This window comes from Anarrhichthys ocellatus, unplaced genomic scaffold (assembly GCF_004355925.1).
Source record: "Anarrhichthys ocellatus isolate YVR2014 unplaced genomic scaffold, GSC_Weel_1.0 scaffold23, whole genome shotgun sequence".
Classification (NCBI taxonomy): Eukaryota; Metazoa; Chordata; class Actinopteri; order Perciformes; family Anarhichadidae; genus Anarrhichthys; species Anarrhichthys ocellatus.
The window spans coordinates 6547592-6563411 of NW_022280053.1; the positions used below are offsets into that span (position 1 = coordinate 6547592).

Consider the following 15820-nt stretch of genomic DNA (forward strand, 5'->3'; position numbering starts at 1 on the left):
CTAATAAGCCAACTAGCCAGCTGTAGCTGCAACCTCAAGTTACTCCACCTCGACATTAGGCCTCTCTCTTGCAGTCATAGGGACACACGCACACAGGTGGACTCGCATGCAAGGCAACGTTATTGGTGTTATAAGTTAAAATGGAGAAAAAACGTACACAATTTGAGTGGCGTGGTTCCTGTGGGCTATTCGCTCGAGCTCATTAACTCCCAGGAAGTGAAGAAAAGTTCAGTTGTCCAAAGATGAATTGCATTCAGTGAGCCATGTACGACACGCTCGACTCAGTCTGCAGAGGCCTGAAGCAATGCCTTCATTATATGCGTTCTTGTTTCAGTTATCATGTAAGTGCACTCAACATGAAGCTAGAGCCAGCAGGCGGTTAGGTTAGGTTAGCGTAGTTTAGCTTAGCTTAGCTTAGCATAATGCTGTCTAATGCAGTCATTCCTTACAATCACAACAACTTCCTTTGAAGGGCCAATGAAAGTGTAGTATTGTCTTAAGAAGTACCTGTATTTAAATGATGTTGCACTCTATAAACTGAGGTATTTGGTAAAAAATGTTTTTTGCAGTACCTTATTGCTTTATAGTGAGTGAAAGTGTTGAAAAATACAAAGCAAACCCTAAAATCAATAGCATAGTTTTACATTACCATGGACTAATACTATATCAACATTCAAAGTAAGAAAGACAATAGATTCATATTTCTCTGACTTCAGTCTTGCAACACTGTTTTTATAATAGCACAAATTCCTCTATGCAAATTCTCGTTTCAGTTCTATCACACTGGCGTACTCATCTGCACCTGTGAGCCAAATCATCCCATTAGTCTTATTGCTGCCACCTGTCACCCGATAGGTATCGAGGGGAAGGGCACACTTTGGTCATATTGATCTTTCAACATCAGATTACCCAACCTACGGATGACAGCAGAGAGTCAAACCTCATTTGACCCACGCACAGAGGAATCAAACTAATCACATTTAACAACATTCATGTAATAAGATTTAATAATTATCTCTGCCAAGCCAAGGAGGTTGTTTTCGGTTCGATTAGTTTGTCAGAAAAACTGACTAGGCCTACTACTACTGGCCCGATTTTCATAAAACAAGGAAGTACGCATTACATTTTTGGAGCCGATCTGAATCACGGGGCAGATACACAATTTAGTTTTAGTTTTCATGAAAATAGGGAGATGGGGCATGGGCTTAGAAGTCTGCGCTCTCAAGTGCCCTTCTAGTTCTTATGTCTTGCAGACCACCAACCAAAAAACATAATTGTCTATATTCTCACTTAACATTTAAAATCTTTCTAACTGGATTAATTCACCTTTCTTGTGCTCGCCAACAGTAGAAATTGAATTGGCCTCAACAGCCACAGATCTACTCAGATATGATCTGCCATATTCCCGGCCATCGTTTGCTGAGTCAGTCAGTGAGAGGACACTGACACCCGGCCGCTGCTTAATAATTGAGGCGTTGACAAACCAGAGGTTAACTGATCTAAAATGAGATTGTTAAATCAGCATCGTGTGTCTTCTGTGGCCACAACAAGCGCAGCATGTGGTGGTTAGCAGGACATTTTGTAAATCAGGCAGCATATGAATGCCTGTTCTTATTTGTGGCAGTATTATTTTAATATGTAATGAATGAGCTCGAGTATTGCAGCAGTGTGCTCCTGTGCTTTCCCCCACACACAAATGTACACACACAATAATAATGAATCCATAAACATAAGTGAGAAAATCCAAACAAGTTTATTTACAAACACAATACCATTATAAAGAATGATCCAGAGTCAGTTAAGAAGCACTGTTAACCGTGACCTCTTTTCAGTACACAGACCAGTTCCCTTCCTTTGCCATTCTTGATTCAGTTGTGTCTGTGCAACAATTTAGTGGTCAAGCCAAAACATTTGGTGTTCATATTTGCTCATATCTCTTGTGCATAAACACAAATAGTCTGTATAAATCGTGAAATAAACAACATACATCTTGTCAGCAACGATGTCCCTCAAACACAAAGAACTAATGGAGAAGTGCTGAGCAGAGGTTGAACAGAGGAGAAATTAAGAATTATGTTACAGCCTCTTAAAACCTTTTGCAGTGTAAAACTAAATAAACAGTAAAAACCATCACAGCTCTCCAGTGCGTGAATGCACGATGCTTTCTGGAGTGCAAGCTGAATGTCCACATTTCAAATGGTAAGGGGAAACATTACAGTAGAAATGAAAGTGTCGTAGAAGTTCACAAAAAGTTCAGCAACCATCTTCGTGCATGTCTGATCAATAAGAACTGGGTCTGCTATTGTACAATTCAACGAATCCTATCTTCTCTCTGTGTTTGTGTATATATCTCCAAGAGCACTGTGAGCTCCAGTGGAGGCTTATGTGTAAACATTTCAGTGATCATTGAAGCAGGCACACACAAAGCCAAGTATAGAGTAAAGTCATGCAGAGCGTTACATGATTATGAATGGACTTTACAGGGGGGGTAAGACTTCGCTAATTGCAATAGAATATAAGCCGAGAGCCGCACATGAATTTATGTACCTTAGAGAGTCTTAAACATCCTTTGATTCAAGAATAAAACTACAATTTAGTTTGATGTTAATGTATTTGTAGATAAGCAAAACACACGGGTGCATTGCATATCATGTAGAGGGGTTCGATATCTCATAAGGCAGCATGGCTTAAGACATGAATGACAACGAGACGCTGGGTCGCTTCCAACAGTACTGCGAGTACAATGTTGCTCTACAAATTGGACGGCATCGAGTTTTGCTCACGTGGTGTCATTTTGAAATATTAATCTAGTTTTTGTCCAAAATCATGACAAGCCAAGAAAGAAAAAGGGGGAAAAACATCCTCGCCTCTGCATGCACAACTTTCTTCACCAGAAATACCAGAGGATGTCTTTAATTAGTAGAGAGTAGGCCCCTGAAAACAGGCCATGTCAATAGTGTTTTTAAAATGTTCACCCAGTGAATCTGGTGAATAGGAAATAGATTACAAAAGTAGACAATAAGATGTTGGAATTTTATCTTTTTTTTTTCAAATATTAGCTTAATACTACAGTCCAGGTTTTGTTTTACACAAACATTAAAAGCTGCCACACCCACAGAGTGTCCAAGATAACGAGAGAAGACAGGGGGAATGAGGGGGCACAAAGACACCCACTGCGGCCCATTTCAGCGTAAATATCTGTGCAATGTTGAGTAGAAACACCTCTGTACAGCAGAGCCACTAGAAAACTTCACAGACACAACATCACTATGAAGACCACTTTTCACATTAAAAACAAGCATCCTATGGTTAGAGAGTCGGAGACAACCGTGGTGATTTAATTGGCTAAGTAGACATCTTAAGGTACACATCGAAAAGAGAAGTATGTCGGCAGTTAAAGTGGGCCACCTTCACTGTGTCGTGGAATACGTGCAGAGAAGTGTACGCTCTGAAGGCCGACTCTCTGTTTTGAAATGGTGAAGTGTCTCATTTACTGAAATAGAACACAACCTGTAACTAAAAGGTCAACCATGTTAAAGCAGAGAAGTGGGCGATCACGTGCACGGCCCCGTGTGCACATTGATGATCCCACGAGTATGCATGTGAATGAAGTTGAAAATCTCATGGGGCATCGCATGGAAGCCCGGCCGCGGCTTGACGTTGTCATAGTAATGGTGAGTGATGAAGATGCCAGAGGGGTTCATGGGAAACGCCCAGAAACCGTAGAGGTGGACCTCCTCGCACATCTCCAAGGCGGCGGTCACAAGCATCAGGCCGCTGCTGACCCGCTTGGCCCGGACGCCCTGCACCGCCCAGAAACGCTGCACGTTGAGCAGGTACTGCGGGTGGAAGAAGAAGACGCCTCGCTGGGAGTCGAAGTCATCCAGCATGTACTTGACTCTGAAAGATACGTCAGTGTTGCGGGTGTTGTAGAAGGCGGGAAGCACCACTGAGGAGTTCTCGTAATTCTGTAGGACGTCGTAAAAGGGTCGCCGCCATTTCTCCAGCTTCTGAAATCTGCAGAGGAAGTGAAACGTGAGATGGCAAAAGCCAAAAGAGAAGGACTGATTGAGAGAGAAAAAGAAAGAAAGAAAGAGAGAGAAAGGCCTGATTTCTCGCTCAGACCTTTAATTACAGTACCTCTCAGTAATAATGCTCGGATTTATTGTCACCAGATCTGTTTTAGTGCCAACATCAGCTGAGTACTTCTCATTGATGGGTGGTATGTTGCACCTGCAAAGAAGAAAGTACAAGTCCACTGATAACGGAGTTTAAATGTATTTGATTTAACTTGACACAGGCATGCTGGTGGCCTGCACTATTAATCATCTGGTAGTGATCAGGAGTTGGGTTTCTACAATAAATCAAACTTGACTGAATGTTTGCTAAACCCCTCCCCTCAACAGCAATCATCATATCATAGCTTAGCAACCTTAACTAGGATTAGGACACCAAAAGCCTGTCGAGCTTTGGGTGGGTGGACTAGTAGACCTATAGATTGCACATTTAAGACCTTTTTACAGCATTCACATTTCTAAACAAGTCAGCTTGAAACATTAAAAAGTCAGTGAAAGTGTTTTTATCCAAACTAACGCTAGCTTAAAAATCGCTAGCTGATAAAATCAGCCAGCAATGAAAAAAAATTCAGCAAGTAATAGCAGGCATGCTATTCAAGTACAAATTAAGAAATAGGACGCCTGCCTTTGTCTTTCTAAGTCTGAAATCAGGGTTTCAAAATTAGTACGAATTTTAAAAGGTAAATCTGCCAATATCACTGTAAACTGTACTGTGCGAGGAAAGAAAGCTTGATGTGTAAATACAGTAAATCACTTGCAAGAGTATTGTAACACAGGCAAAAGATCAAGTGTAATTTTACAGGATTTTCTATTGATGGGATAAGTCTTTTTGGGTGATTGCATGCTCTGTTGGCATTGTCCACGTTTTATTCCTAGACAGCAATAACAAACATGGAAGGATTTTATCCTGTATACCTAAACACAAAATCTGCTGAGTCAATTTCCTTTCCACATTTGGTGTTCTTGATGATGCCGCCATTTCCAATAACAGCACATTTCTTGTACTGCGATTTGGAATACGGCATATCCTGGATGAAGCAGACGCGTTGTGTTAAATTCAGACATACAGAATTGTGGGCTCTTAAACTCTAATAGATAGATTTAGTGGCATCAGACCAATGGTAGAATAACAAAAGCCAATATGGAGGAACATAGCGAACACTCATAAACAGGTGCTGAACTCACATCTGGGAACATCTTGAAGACTTCGGTGGAAATGGGAAGAATACCACTGGTATCTACCTCGTACCTCAGTTTGGTCCCTGCAGGAGTGTTCCTCTTGGTGGTGAACAGAAAGGAAGGAGCATTACAGCAGCGAGACAGAGACATCCTTCAGGAGAACACCAGAGAGAGGAGGGAGTTAGTTTATTGGTAATAATTGTTTCTCTTTTCTTTCGATCTTTACAAAACCCAATATGTTATATAAAGAAGTATTAGAGTAGTGATCAATCTCTTTTCCACAAACTGGGATTTCACATTCGGATTTTGTCACATTCGGTGACAAAGAACAAAATTGACCCGAAAGCATTGTTATTACAATAAATAAACATATTTCATGTTTAAATTATGTTAAATAGCTGTGCATGAACACAGATATATATTATATTTGTTTGTCAATAAGTAATTTACAGGTGAAGAACTGTACAGTTTGATACCCTATGACGCTAGTATATGAGTGGGTGAATTAGATCTGCAGTTATGAACAAACTGTTATTTAACTCCATTAACAGAAATAAAAATACATCCACAATATGGTGGTCATCCATAAAAGGTTCTGCCAACACCCATCACAGATATGGAGAATATGAAAACCCACAGTTTTACAACTGGAGTCTCTGACACTTCCAACTGAAACATATCTTCAGTTAAACCTGGATATGCCATTCATATACAATTTTAATATCTAAAAGTGATACATTAATGTAAAGTATGTTTTTGTGCTGTTTAAAGCACAAAATGACAGAGACAATGTGAAGAAATAATAGAAAAGTGACTTTAAAAAGAAATCTGGACATTCAGATGTACCTCTGCTGAGACTCAGTAATGCTTACTTGAAGTTGCCGGCCTCCTCCTTGTTCTGCTCCCATCTACACACCTGCAGGTTTCGCCATCTCTCAAACAGATCTGAAGTTTTCACCCTGGCAGACAGGCAGAGAGACTTGTGGAATGAGGAAGGATATCCATGGCCATGTATTTTCCGATTAAAGTTTCTATAAGGGTAGTAAATTGAAGAAACATAAAAACGGCTCAATAACACAAACAGGGGGGTAGTTGCAGTAGTTATTCTGTGCTGGCTCTACTGGCGCCGCTGGATCTGCACTTCTCTTAGAATGAAGACAGTGGCTTCATCAAGCATGTCTGTAAATAGCTTGTCCTTGAGCTGACATTTCCTCCTTTGAGATGATTGGGAGTTGTGATTTTCTCTGGGAGGCAGCGTGGCACCATTACTCGGACTGTGTGGCACAATGACAGCAGATGTTCTCTGCCTGATGGCCCTTCGTCAAGTGCCCAGAACACGTCTGACATTAAAGTTTGGCATCCTGAGGGACATGCACAAAAGGTCACTGGACAATGTTCACATTCATACAAGACGAAATGTGCGGCTCAAATTTCAGCGAGCACAACCACTTCATTGAGGGGTTTAATTAATCTTGGCACTCATGTACTCCATGATGTAATAATGTGTTATTTATAGTTGAGAGTGACAATTTTCAGCTGTAAAATGTTGGCAATAAAATGGATGTCATGTGAGAAGATGTCAGTGTTGTTCTCGCCTCTTTGTTTTCGTACGCTTTGGGGATTTGCAGTGGACAATCAATCAAGTGGGGGATTTTCTCCCAACCTGATAGGAGCTTGTGGATCACCTTAAGGAAAAAAAACATGTTATTCTAAGTGAGGTTGTCCCCCTCACGTGCGGGCCACGTCATAATGACCACTCACATTGTCAAGACTTTGACGTCCATAATCTCCTGTCTGAGCTCCCTGCATGCAGTGGAGTTGTATTCATATGAGCCATCGTAGCTTTCCAGATACCTGGAGGGATAGACACAGTCATCCTCGGCCTTCACCTCTCCACACACAAGAGAATCAACAGAATTGAATTGAAAAATGTGGAGATAAAATGCAATATAAAAAAACTGTGTGTTGAAAGAAAACAATAAAAGGAAATAGCTTACATTTACTACAAAATGTCTTAATGAAATACTAGAATATCAGTGTGGCATTGTGGGATGACAAATGACAGAAGTGATGCAACTGATTTCAGGCGTCACAGACAGGATACGAGCATACGGTTCACTGGACACTTGCACCAGATTCTATTACATCTTAGTCTAAACCAACGTGATCCACTAACTGAAGAAAAGTAATACCTCTCATATTTTCGCTTATTTAATTGGTTATGATGAAAACTTGCATGGTTTAATGTCGGCATCCTGTGATTAAAAATGTGTATGAATGCTGTTTATCAATTTAGAAGAGTAACAGAAAACAGTCTGAAAGAGAAAAGGGGTTAAATGGTGGATTCGTTAGCTATAGCAGTGTGGTGTCCGATATGAGTATGAGAGGGTCTGTGCTTTTGTGTGAGGCAGAACAATACATTTATATAATGTATAATAACTGCACAAAAGTAATATTATTTGTCAGTAAACAATTAGATTTGGGGAATCTGATGAATATATTTTAGAATCATTATATTGAAATGGCAACATCAACAAAATGAAATGTCTGTTTTGAGTTGTGACTGAGTTTTTGGTGGATTTGAAAATTCATATCAAAGTTTCACTAAGTTGCCATTTTTCTGTGCACTGTTGCCTCATTTCTTGCAGCACAATATTGTATTTACATGCAATTCGAGTGCAGTCTTCATAAAATGTGTGTGTTTGTGGGGGTAGTTTTTTTGCAAGTGTAACATTATACTTTAACATGTCACAGATAAACCAGAAGGCAAATTCAATGAACCATTAACTTGTAAATTCCACGTGTGGCCGCAGAGGCCGCCGTTCAGCAAACGTCACATAGTCCTGCTTTAATGTTGTGCTGATTAATGTGCTTAATGAATACTACAAATCAAAATGTTTCTCCAAATTCTGGACGGATCAAATCTATTGCATTTATTTTTTTTACCAATTTGATTAAGTGTAAAATTACAACACATCAAGTTAAAGCAAAATACTAAATAGAAAATGTAATTAAATTGCTATGACTAAAATAAGTGCTTCAAAATATGACTTTGCCTTGAAAGCCTTGAAACAACCTTTGAAATGGTTTGAAATTGCATGCAAATACAATATTGTTTGTCTTTGCTACAGAGGCGTGAGGCTATAAACAGGCACTAAAATGTGAGAAGTACGTATACATTAAGTATTTATATCAGCCAAATGATTTTGTCAAAACTGACAATACACCCCCAAAGGGTTTCTCTCTTTAGCTCTGATCTATAATTTTCCTTTTAGAGTCATCTCTCTCTGGCGGCATTTCCTGTAAATGAACTTGTTTTATATAAATAAAGATATGAATCGATACAGCTAATTTTACTTTTATTAAAACCAGCAATATCTACAGTTATCATGGTTTCAAAATATACCCCTTCTGAGATATATCTGAATCTCGGAAAGCTCTAAATGTCATAATATATTTTTCAAATTTACATGTATAATGTATAATGTATAATGCTTGACGGAGAGTGGCGCAATTTAATTCTAAAATAGCAGCAATTGCATTTGTAAGAATGAACGTTGGTTTTTGTAACATCAGATAGAGAAGATGGAGTGTGGTGTTTTGGAAGATGGATAATATTGCAGAGTATTAACTTTGGCTGTGGAGGCAAACGAGGCGAGTTAAAAACAAAAACAAAACAACTAATAATAATAATAAGAAATGAACACAACGAGCAATACAATGCAGAGATGCATTAAAGGAACAAGATGCTTGGATGAAGTCGTAAGGAACAATGAAACTGGTTGTCTACATCCACCTGATGATGCAGTGTATTTCCGAGGTTTTACTGAGAGAAGCATCTGTTTTATATTCTATTCATGCTTGTTTTAGCTAAGATGATGAAACCTTTGCAAGTGTTCTCTGTTCAGTTCTAAAAGCAAGACAGCAATTCACTTGACGAGATGAATTTCACCTCATGGGGCATTTTAGGGTTAATCGTACAATGCTGGCTCAAAACCAATGCAGAATGAGAAAGACTAACCAGCATTTTACCACAGACACTGACATCTACTGCTCAGCGCAATTTTGAGCTTTTTTTGGGGGGGAAAGAATCTGGCACCTTTTTGTCTTATTGTAACAAGGAAAGTAAAGTGGAAAAGGGCGTAAATCCAGGTCGCAGAGAGAGACAATGCAGATGTGAGAAGGGGAGATAGGGGGAGCAGAGAGAAGTGTCCACACTATGTATATGGCATACACACAGAGCTGTGCAGGACACATGAGACACAGACTGAGGAGGACAAGGCATTCGGAGATGGGTGCTGGATGGGACACAGACGTACGAGGAGAAGCCAGTACATCAACAGGAGACCGTGGTTCAACCAGCTTCTGAAGGGGGGATGGGGATCTGGGGTCGAGGTGGACGGGATCAGACAACATGCAAGAGCAAATCTGAAGTGCAACCACCACTGAAAAAATATGAGAGTTTATACCTTTCAGAGTAATGAAAAAAAAGAGGCATTCTTGGGTTTCTGTGAAAATACTAAAAATGCCTTCAAACTGTCCTACCTTTTTTTTTTCTTCTTAATATCAGCTAGGCAGGGTGTGACTATTACGGAGATCTGTGAATCTGGCTGAAAATTCTGACGGAAACATCTGTCAACATGCAGACAGGTTAAGTTAGAGTTAAATATGTGTTAAATATGTGCTGTGACATCACCACCCCTGCTAACTTCCTAAACCTGCAGATTTTAAAACAAGTATAGAGCAAAAAAGTGTACATGTGCTGCAGCTTTTATTCTCTCTAAATTATCTGAGTAGACTGCTGTACACGTAACAGCGGCCCAGTCCACACATGCAGGGCTGGGTCGTCACTTTAAGATGTATTTGAAACTTGTGCTCTCTCTCTTTCTCTCTCTCTCTCGCTCTTTCTCTCTCTCTCGCTCTCTTTCTTTCTCTCTCTCTCTCGCTCTTTCTCTCTCTCTCGCTCTCTCTCTTTCTTTCTCTCTCTCTCTCTTTCGCTCTCTCTCGCTCTCTTTCTCTCACACTCTCTCTCTCACACTCTCTCTCTCTCTTTCTTTTTCTCTCTCTCTCTCTCTCTCTCTCTTGCACTCTCTTTTCTCAGAGGTGTTGTGCAGAAGGTCACTATGGAAAGGTACCTTTTCCTTCCATTTCTGGCAGGCTTCAGAGATCCATCATCCGAGAAATTAACGGGACCGGTCCAATTTCCTGTCTCGTCCCCTTTGAGTCGGCTAAACTGTTGCGCACTAGCAAGAAAATGAATCAGTTTATTTGTGATTTATTGTCCTTACTGTGCAAAAAGTCAAACACATACAACCAAGCCCAACACAAATTTGCACATTCACACATTCACACACACACACACACACACACACACACACACACACACACACTCACACACACACACAGATATACAATAAGGGGGACCAGCTTTTTGGCTCAAGAAAAACAAGTCAAAGTATGACATCAAAATGGTTAGAATGAATTCTCGGTTAATGACATCATGGTTTGAATGGTTCCTTTATGCTCAGCCGGGCTGTTGCCACTATCCTCAGTGTGGTTCAATCACCCACACCCTGCAATATTGGCCTGCAGGAGTGTTAGACTTTTAGTTAGATATTTTGAAGTGATTTCAATAGCGGCACAATAATTGACCATACATTTTTAACAAAAACATGTCCGTGTCTATACTTCTTCTTTTCGTTTCACTGAAGCGTGATGGTTATATGGCTGCATTATCAGCAATGTAGCATCTGATGTTTTTTAAGCAGGACGCAAAGTCAGGATAGCTGTGCCTAGCTGTGGTTTTGATCTTTTCATGGGATTTGTTGACAATAAGTTTAGAATCTAATATCAACATATTAAAGGTTGGGAGTTCTTCCATTGTGAAGAGACTAGTCACAGTCCATCTAGATATCAGTGGGTGGACAACTTCTCCTCGTTAGCGACTGATTATTATGCAAGTATTCATGTGTGACTAATCTCTGAGAGTGCTCTGTGGGTGTTGGGCAAAATTCAGCAGGGAAACTGAACCCAGAGAGCCTTTCTGGGTGCATTATGTGATCGAGTATTCATCGTCGGGGACTCATGAGCATTCTCTTCAACACCTCAATAACACCCTGTAACCGGATACTGAGCAGAACACGTTAAAATCAGAACCATGTTCCTCGGTTTGGGATGTGTGCCTACAAGAGGACAGCTGTTATACAGAAAAGCTAATCAAACCGGTGCAATTTCTATCGCTTAAAACCATTAATCTTAATCATCACCAAAACACTGTGCCTGTGAAAGCTTGATTTGATCAATAACACATATATTATTGGATATTTTCCAATAGTGTGGCTACCAATAAAACCCTAATCAGTCTCATGTGGCTCCCATTGACTCAAAGGTCAATCCATGGTCTTCAAGTCAAACATTAAGATTCCATTTATCTCCCATTGGCTCAATTATGAGCACAGTATAGACAGTAATCTCATCATTAGTTCAGACAAACAACAAGCACAAAGTTGCTCTGCTGCACTGATGTGCTCTGATTCTGCCCTTGGGCGCCGTTAATGTGACTTGAAAGCAGGAAGGACTTTTATATTCGATTTTGTGACTCGGCTGGTTTTAAGGGAAGGGCTGGACGTTGACTCAGATGTCCATTTATTATGTCACGTGGTATTTCCTGTAACAACTATAAGGGCTCCCTACGATGGGCGCTTCATTGTCTTTATCAATACATCAAAGATAACAATTGTATTCATGAAAATAGATGTGAGCTCCTCTTGATTTCTTCCTTACTGCATTATAGGTATCTGATAAGATGTCGAAAAGTGGGCTATTGTGTACTTTTTTGCATGCTGTCTTTGTCTTTTTTTGTCTTCTCTATGTTTAACAGGGAGCCACTCCTGTAAATAATGTAAGTGCTGTGTCTTATAAATAATAAACTAGTGGTTCCGTGTGCTGTGCTAGAGTCAATAAATCCATGTAAAGCTCTGAAAAAAGATATTTATAATTCAACCTCAATACATAATGCACCAAGAAAGGCTCATGAACAGTCACGAGTACAGAAAAAGACTATTTATTGTAAAGCCAACAATTTTGATAATATAATCGTTTGTATGTCATTTTTCAAGCAAGAATTGGTTTATTTTTGGTTTTGAAAGGGAGTGCAACTTTTTTTCCTGATGTTTTATATAAAATGATCTCCAGATTAACTGACAATGAAATCATTAGTTCCACTTGCAAAGCCACTAATTCTTTGGATGGTTACAACCAGCCTCTGGCCTTTGGTGCTCCTCTTTCTAGCTGGGAGTATTTTTAGATATCGCCCTCTTCAAGTCACAGAGAGTTGAAAGTTAATATGTCTTCATTTACAGAAGTGTGTCACTGGCTACGATCAATTAAAATAGGCTTCCCTCTTGAATCAGCAACTGCCATTTTACAATCTTACGTTCTCCGCTACTTCATGTTAATGCGAGTGAAGGCAGGGAGCGAGCTGATTCATGTGACACCACAATGTGACTCCGTGGAAACTCAATGACCAGAGTTATCAAGTACAACACTGTTCATGACTTAGACTTGACTCTAATGTGCGACCTCACACATTTAGAGCAGAGCGCTTTACCCGCTGGTCATGTGGGATGGATGTATATACAAAGTGAGCTGAGATTGATAAAACTGTTACGATAAACTTTCACCCAATCTATGCATCCAAATGTCCCCTCTGCTGCCGCTCTGGCCTCGACGCCTCTGAAAATTTGCAAAGATGTTTTTTTTAATAGAGTGCATAAAAAACACCTTGCCAGCATATTCTCATGCTTGGGCAGGAAAAGACGTTGGGTGTGGTCTGACCCATGTGGACAACGACTTCTGCTTGTTTACGCTTGAAAAGATGTCATAAGATGACGTATCCCCCTCCCCCCTTCTCTCTCTCTCTCTCTCTCTCTCTCTCTGCATCACACACACACACAGACAAACAGCACTCCCTCTCAGTCTCTCACTCTCACCGTCTCCTTCCCCTCTGTCCCCCACTTGCACTGAGGTGTGTGTGCAGACAGACTGTAGCAAAATGGCTGCCGCTGCATGAGCCCACTGCTTTCTGTTGGGTGGCTTGTTCCCATCTTACTCCCAGAGGGACACAGGCGAAGGAAAGTGTGTGTGTGTGTGTGTGTGTGTGTGTGTGTGTGTCGGGTCTGAATTCATGCATCTCACCGCAGAGGTCGAGATGCCATGAATCCACATTAAGTATCATCAGACCAGCCCAGCAGGGTGGCAGGGGAGGGGTTAGCAGCTGTGGGGAGCTTTCAGATTGAAGCGCATATATGTTTGCTTTGAAGGTAACATATATGTGCAAACATATCTGGAGGTGGGGATAAAGTTTTCAGATTGTTCCTTTTGGTTTGGAGTGAGATTTGGTGTTCTTTGTGGGATATTTTTTTTGTTTTAGCCACCTAAAGATAAAACATCCCGGCTTCTCTGCATCTGCTCGTCTCGCACTGAAATTTGTCTCAGAATGTAATGAAAGGGGGCCTGCAATTTAGCGGATTAAATGCGGGTGGATGAGTACGAAAGAGGACCATCCATATCAGGGAGACAGGTACTGTTGCAGAGGTATGATAAAACATGGCTCTGCAGTGGCTGTGTGTGAGCTGGGTGCAATCTGGTGAAATGATTTATTTAACAGGGACCGATAAGAAATACACATCATCTTTATAGTGTCGATAGCAGTAATCATCATCATCAGCTCCAATAGCTTTCAGTTGCATTGTGATAATCTGATGCCTCTGTAAGATGTAGGCTACGACCAGTCAAGAAGGCTGAAACAGAAAATAAAAATAAAGATCTTTGGGGGGAAACAAAAAGAAAGGGAAAACATTACCATACACAGCTGGAACACTGTGTATGGTATGAATGTGATGCTTCGCTTTCAGAAAATATCAAAAAAAGAAATCCAATGGAAGTTGTTTCTATGCCACTGGAAAATAAAATGGATGGTTAATTGCTATTGTTCTTTTCAGCCATGAAAGCTTGTTTTCCCCTTGCGTCCCGACATAGTTCATCCAGACTACTCCCATTTATACTGAACAATGTATCATTTTTATCATTCATTATCTGTTTTTCACCATTCAATCATTCAATAAGTCTCACACAAAAAGGCTATGAATGCATGCTTCTTTTTTTTTAAGCTGAATGAATACAGCGTGTATACAACTGTTGTTATAAACAGCAAGGCCGCTATAATTGCCTTTTTTTAAGGGACGACTAAACAATGATAATCGGCACTTACCTCTTAATGTAGTTTTTCCCATAGAGAATCTGCTGCAGTAGTGTGACGAGTCCAAATGCGCAAAGGAACATAAAACAAAGAGATCTATTGCCGAGTATATCTTTACCCGACGATGGGTCGGCGTATCCCATTCTTCGGCGCAGCATCCAGGGCTGACGGTGACACCCGGTTAGGTGTCTCTCTCCGCTGCATTCAGGACCAGGAGCGCAGGGGTCGTGTACCCGCTGGACAGGACATTGCCCCTCACCTTTCTAGGCTATGTTAATGCTCTCGCACCGCAGCATCATTGCTGTTGGATGATAAGCATCGCAATGAATCGCCAGTTGTGACCTCAATTGTAAATCATTAACAGCCCTGTGTCCACTTCTGACGAAATAATTCTTATATTTTCATATATTTTGGTGTAAAAACATTAAACGTCCCGCGGTAAATTGTTGATTTGTGTCGAATATCATGCGCTGCGCTCCTCGTCTCGACGAGGTGCAGTCGCTCGGTCGGATGCAAGCAATGCAGATTCTCCAAAATAACGCGCACAGAAAGATTATTTTCTCTAGAATAGATCTGGAAACGTTAAATCAGATAAAGCAACGGCATCGATGGCGAGCGCGATTTTTCTTTTCTCTTTAGATCACTGATGCGAGCTGCGACAGAAAAACACACACACACATCCTCCATGCTTCATCTCAAAATCTGAGCAAAGCTGCGTGACTGAAATGTAAAAGAAGGAGGATGCGCCTTTTCTCAGCCTGGCAGCTGGGGGCGCGTGGCGCTTCCTTCAGATGCTCCTCACTCAGCCAAAACCCAAGGTCATGGTCTCCTTTAAACGAATGCACCTGAGCTCTTAAAATAGCCCATTTAAATTCACCTGATTCACCTGACCTCCTTAGGCTGGTAAAAGTGTATCAGCACTTGCCCCTAAACCATAGATTACGTCATCTAAAAGTAACATCTCATTATAATTTCTTCAGAGCTGATGCTGTTGTAAAATCAATGCATGATGTGTTTTTTTTTCCTGTAACTTGTTTCATGTCTCAGCATTATCCTTTATTCTTTATTCCTTTGCAGTTCATGTCAAAGTGACAGACACAAGATTGTATGAACTGCATTATTGTCTGTCTCAGTCTCTCACTGTTTTAGGTCTATGGGGACAATTTAAAACCTGAACAGCAACATTTTGGCAAACTAAACAGATGACCTGACAGCAGTACCTCCTCAGAGCCAAACTCCTGACAGATGTCAGTGCATCTTTATAATGCAGTTGCTGGTGATTGTATTGACATTGATTTCTGTCCGC

The 15820-nt window shown here is 40.6% G+C and overlaps 1 protein-coding gene across 8 annotated transcripts; it reads right to left on the bottom strand.

The window, feature by feature from the left end:
- Nucleotides 1-1734: 1734 nt before the first annotated feature.
- Nucleotides 1735-15291, bottom strand: st8sia5 (ST8 alpha-N-acetyl-neuraminide alpha-2,8-sialyltransferase 5). 8 transcript variants are annotated; one of them, XM_031860172.1, is made up of 10 exons: nt 14527-14615; nt 13247-14056; nt 10391-10498; nt 9801-9887; nt 7017-7109; nt 6128-6214; nt 5262-5406; nt 4992-5104; nt 4141-4233; nt 1735-4017 (listed from the first exon to the last, which is right to left on the bottom strand). In XM_031860172.1, exons 2-10 carry the CDS (start codon nt 13489-13491, stop codon nt 3555-3557), a joined length of 1434 nt encoding a protein of 477 aa, XP_031716032.1. In that variant the 5' UTR covers nt 13492-14056; nt 14527-14615; the 3' UTR covers nt 1735-3554. The 8 variants fall into 8 exon arrangements, with proteins under 8 accessions (XP_031716032.1, XP_031716031.1, XP_031716034.1 ...); XM_031860171.1 differs by having other exon boundaries at nt 6128-6286; XM_031860174.1 differs by lacking the exon at nt 13247-14056 and having other exon boundaries at nt 6128-6286; nt 14527-15291.
- Between the last annotated feature and the right edge of the window lie 529 nt (nt 15292-15820).

Coding starts and splice junctions, on each gene's coding strand:
- st8sia5 (XM_031860171.1), bottom strand. CDS start 13,491: ATGATACTTAATGTGGATTCATGGCATCTCGACCTCTGCGGTGAGATG. Junction 5,407..6,127: donor GAGGAGGCCGGCAACTTCAA/GTAAGCATTACT, acceptor GTTCTCCTGAAG/GATGTCTCTGTCTCGCTGCT. Junction 5,105..5,261: donor TCTTCAAGATGTTCCCAGAT/GTGAGTTCAGCA, acceptor TGCTTCATCCAG/GATATGCCGTATTCCAAATC.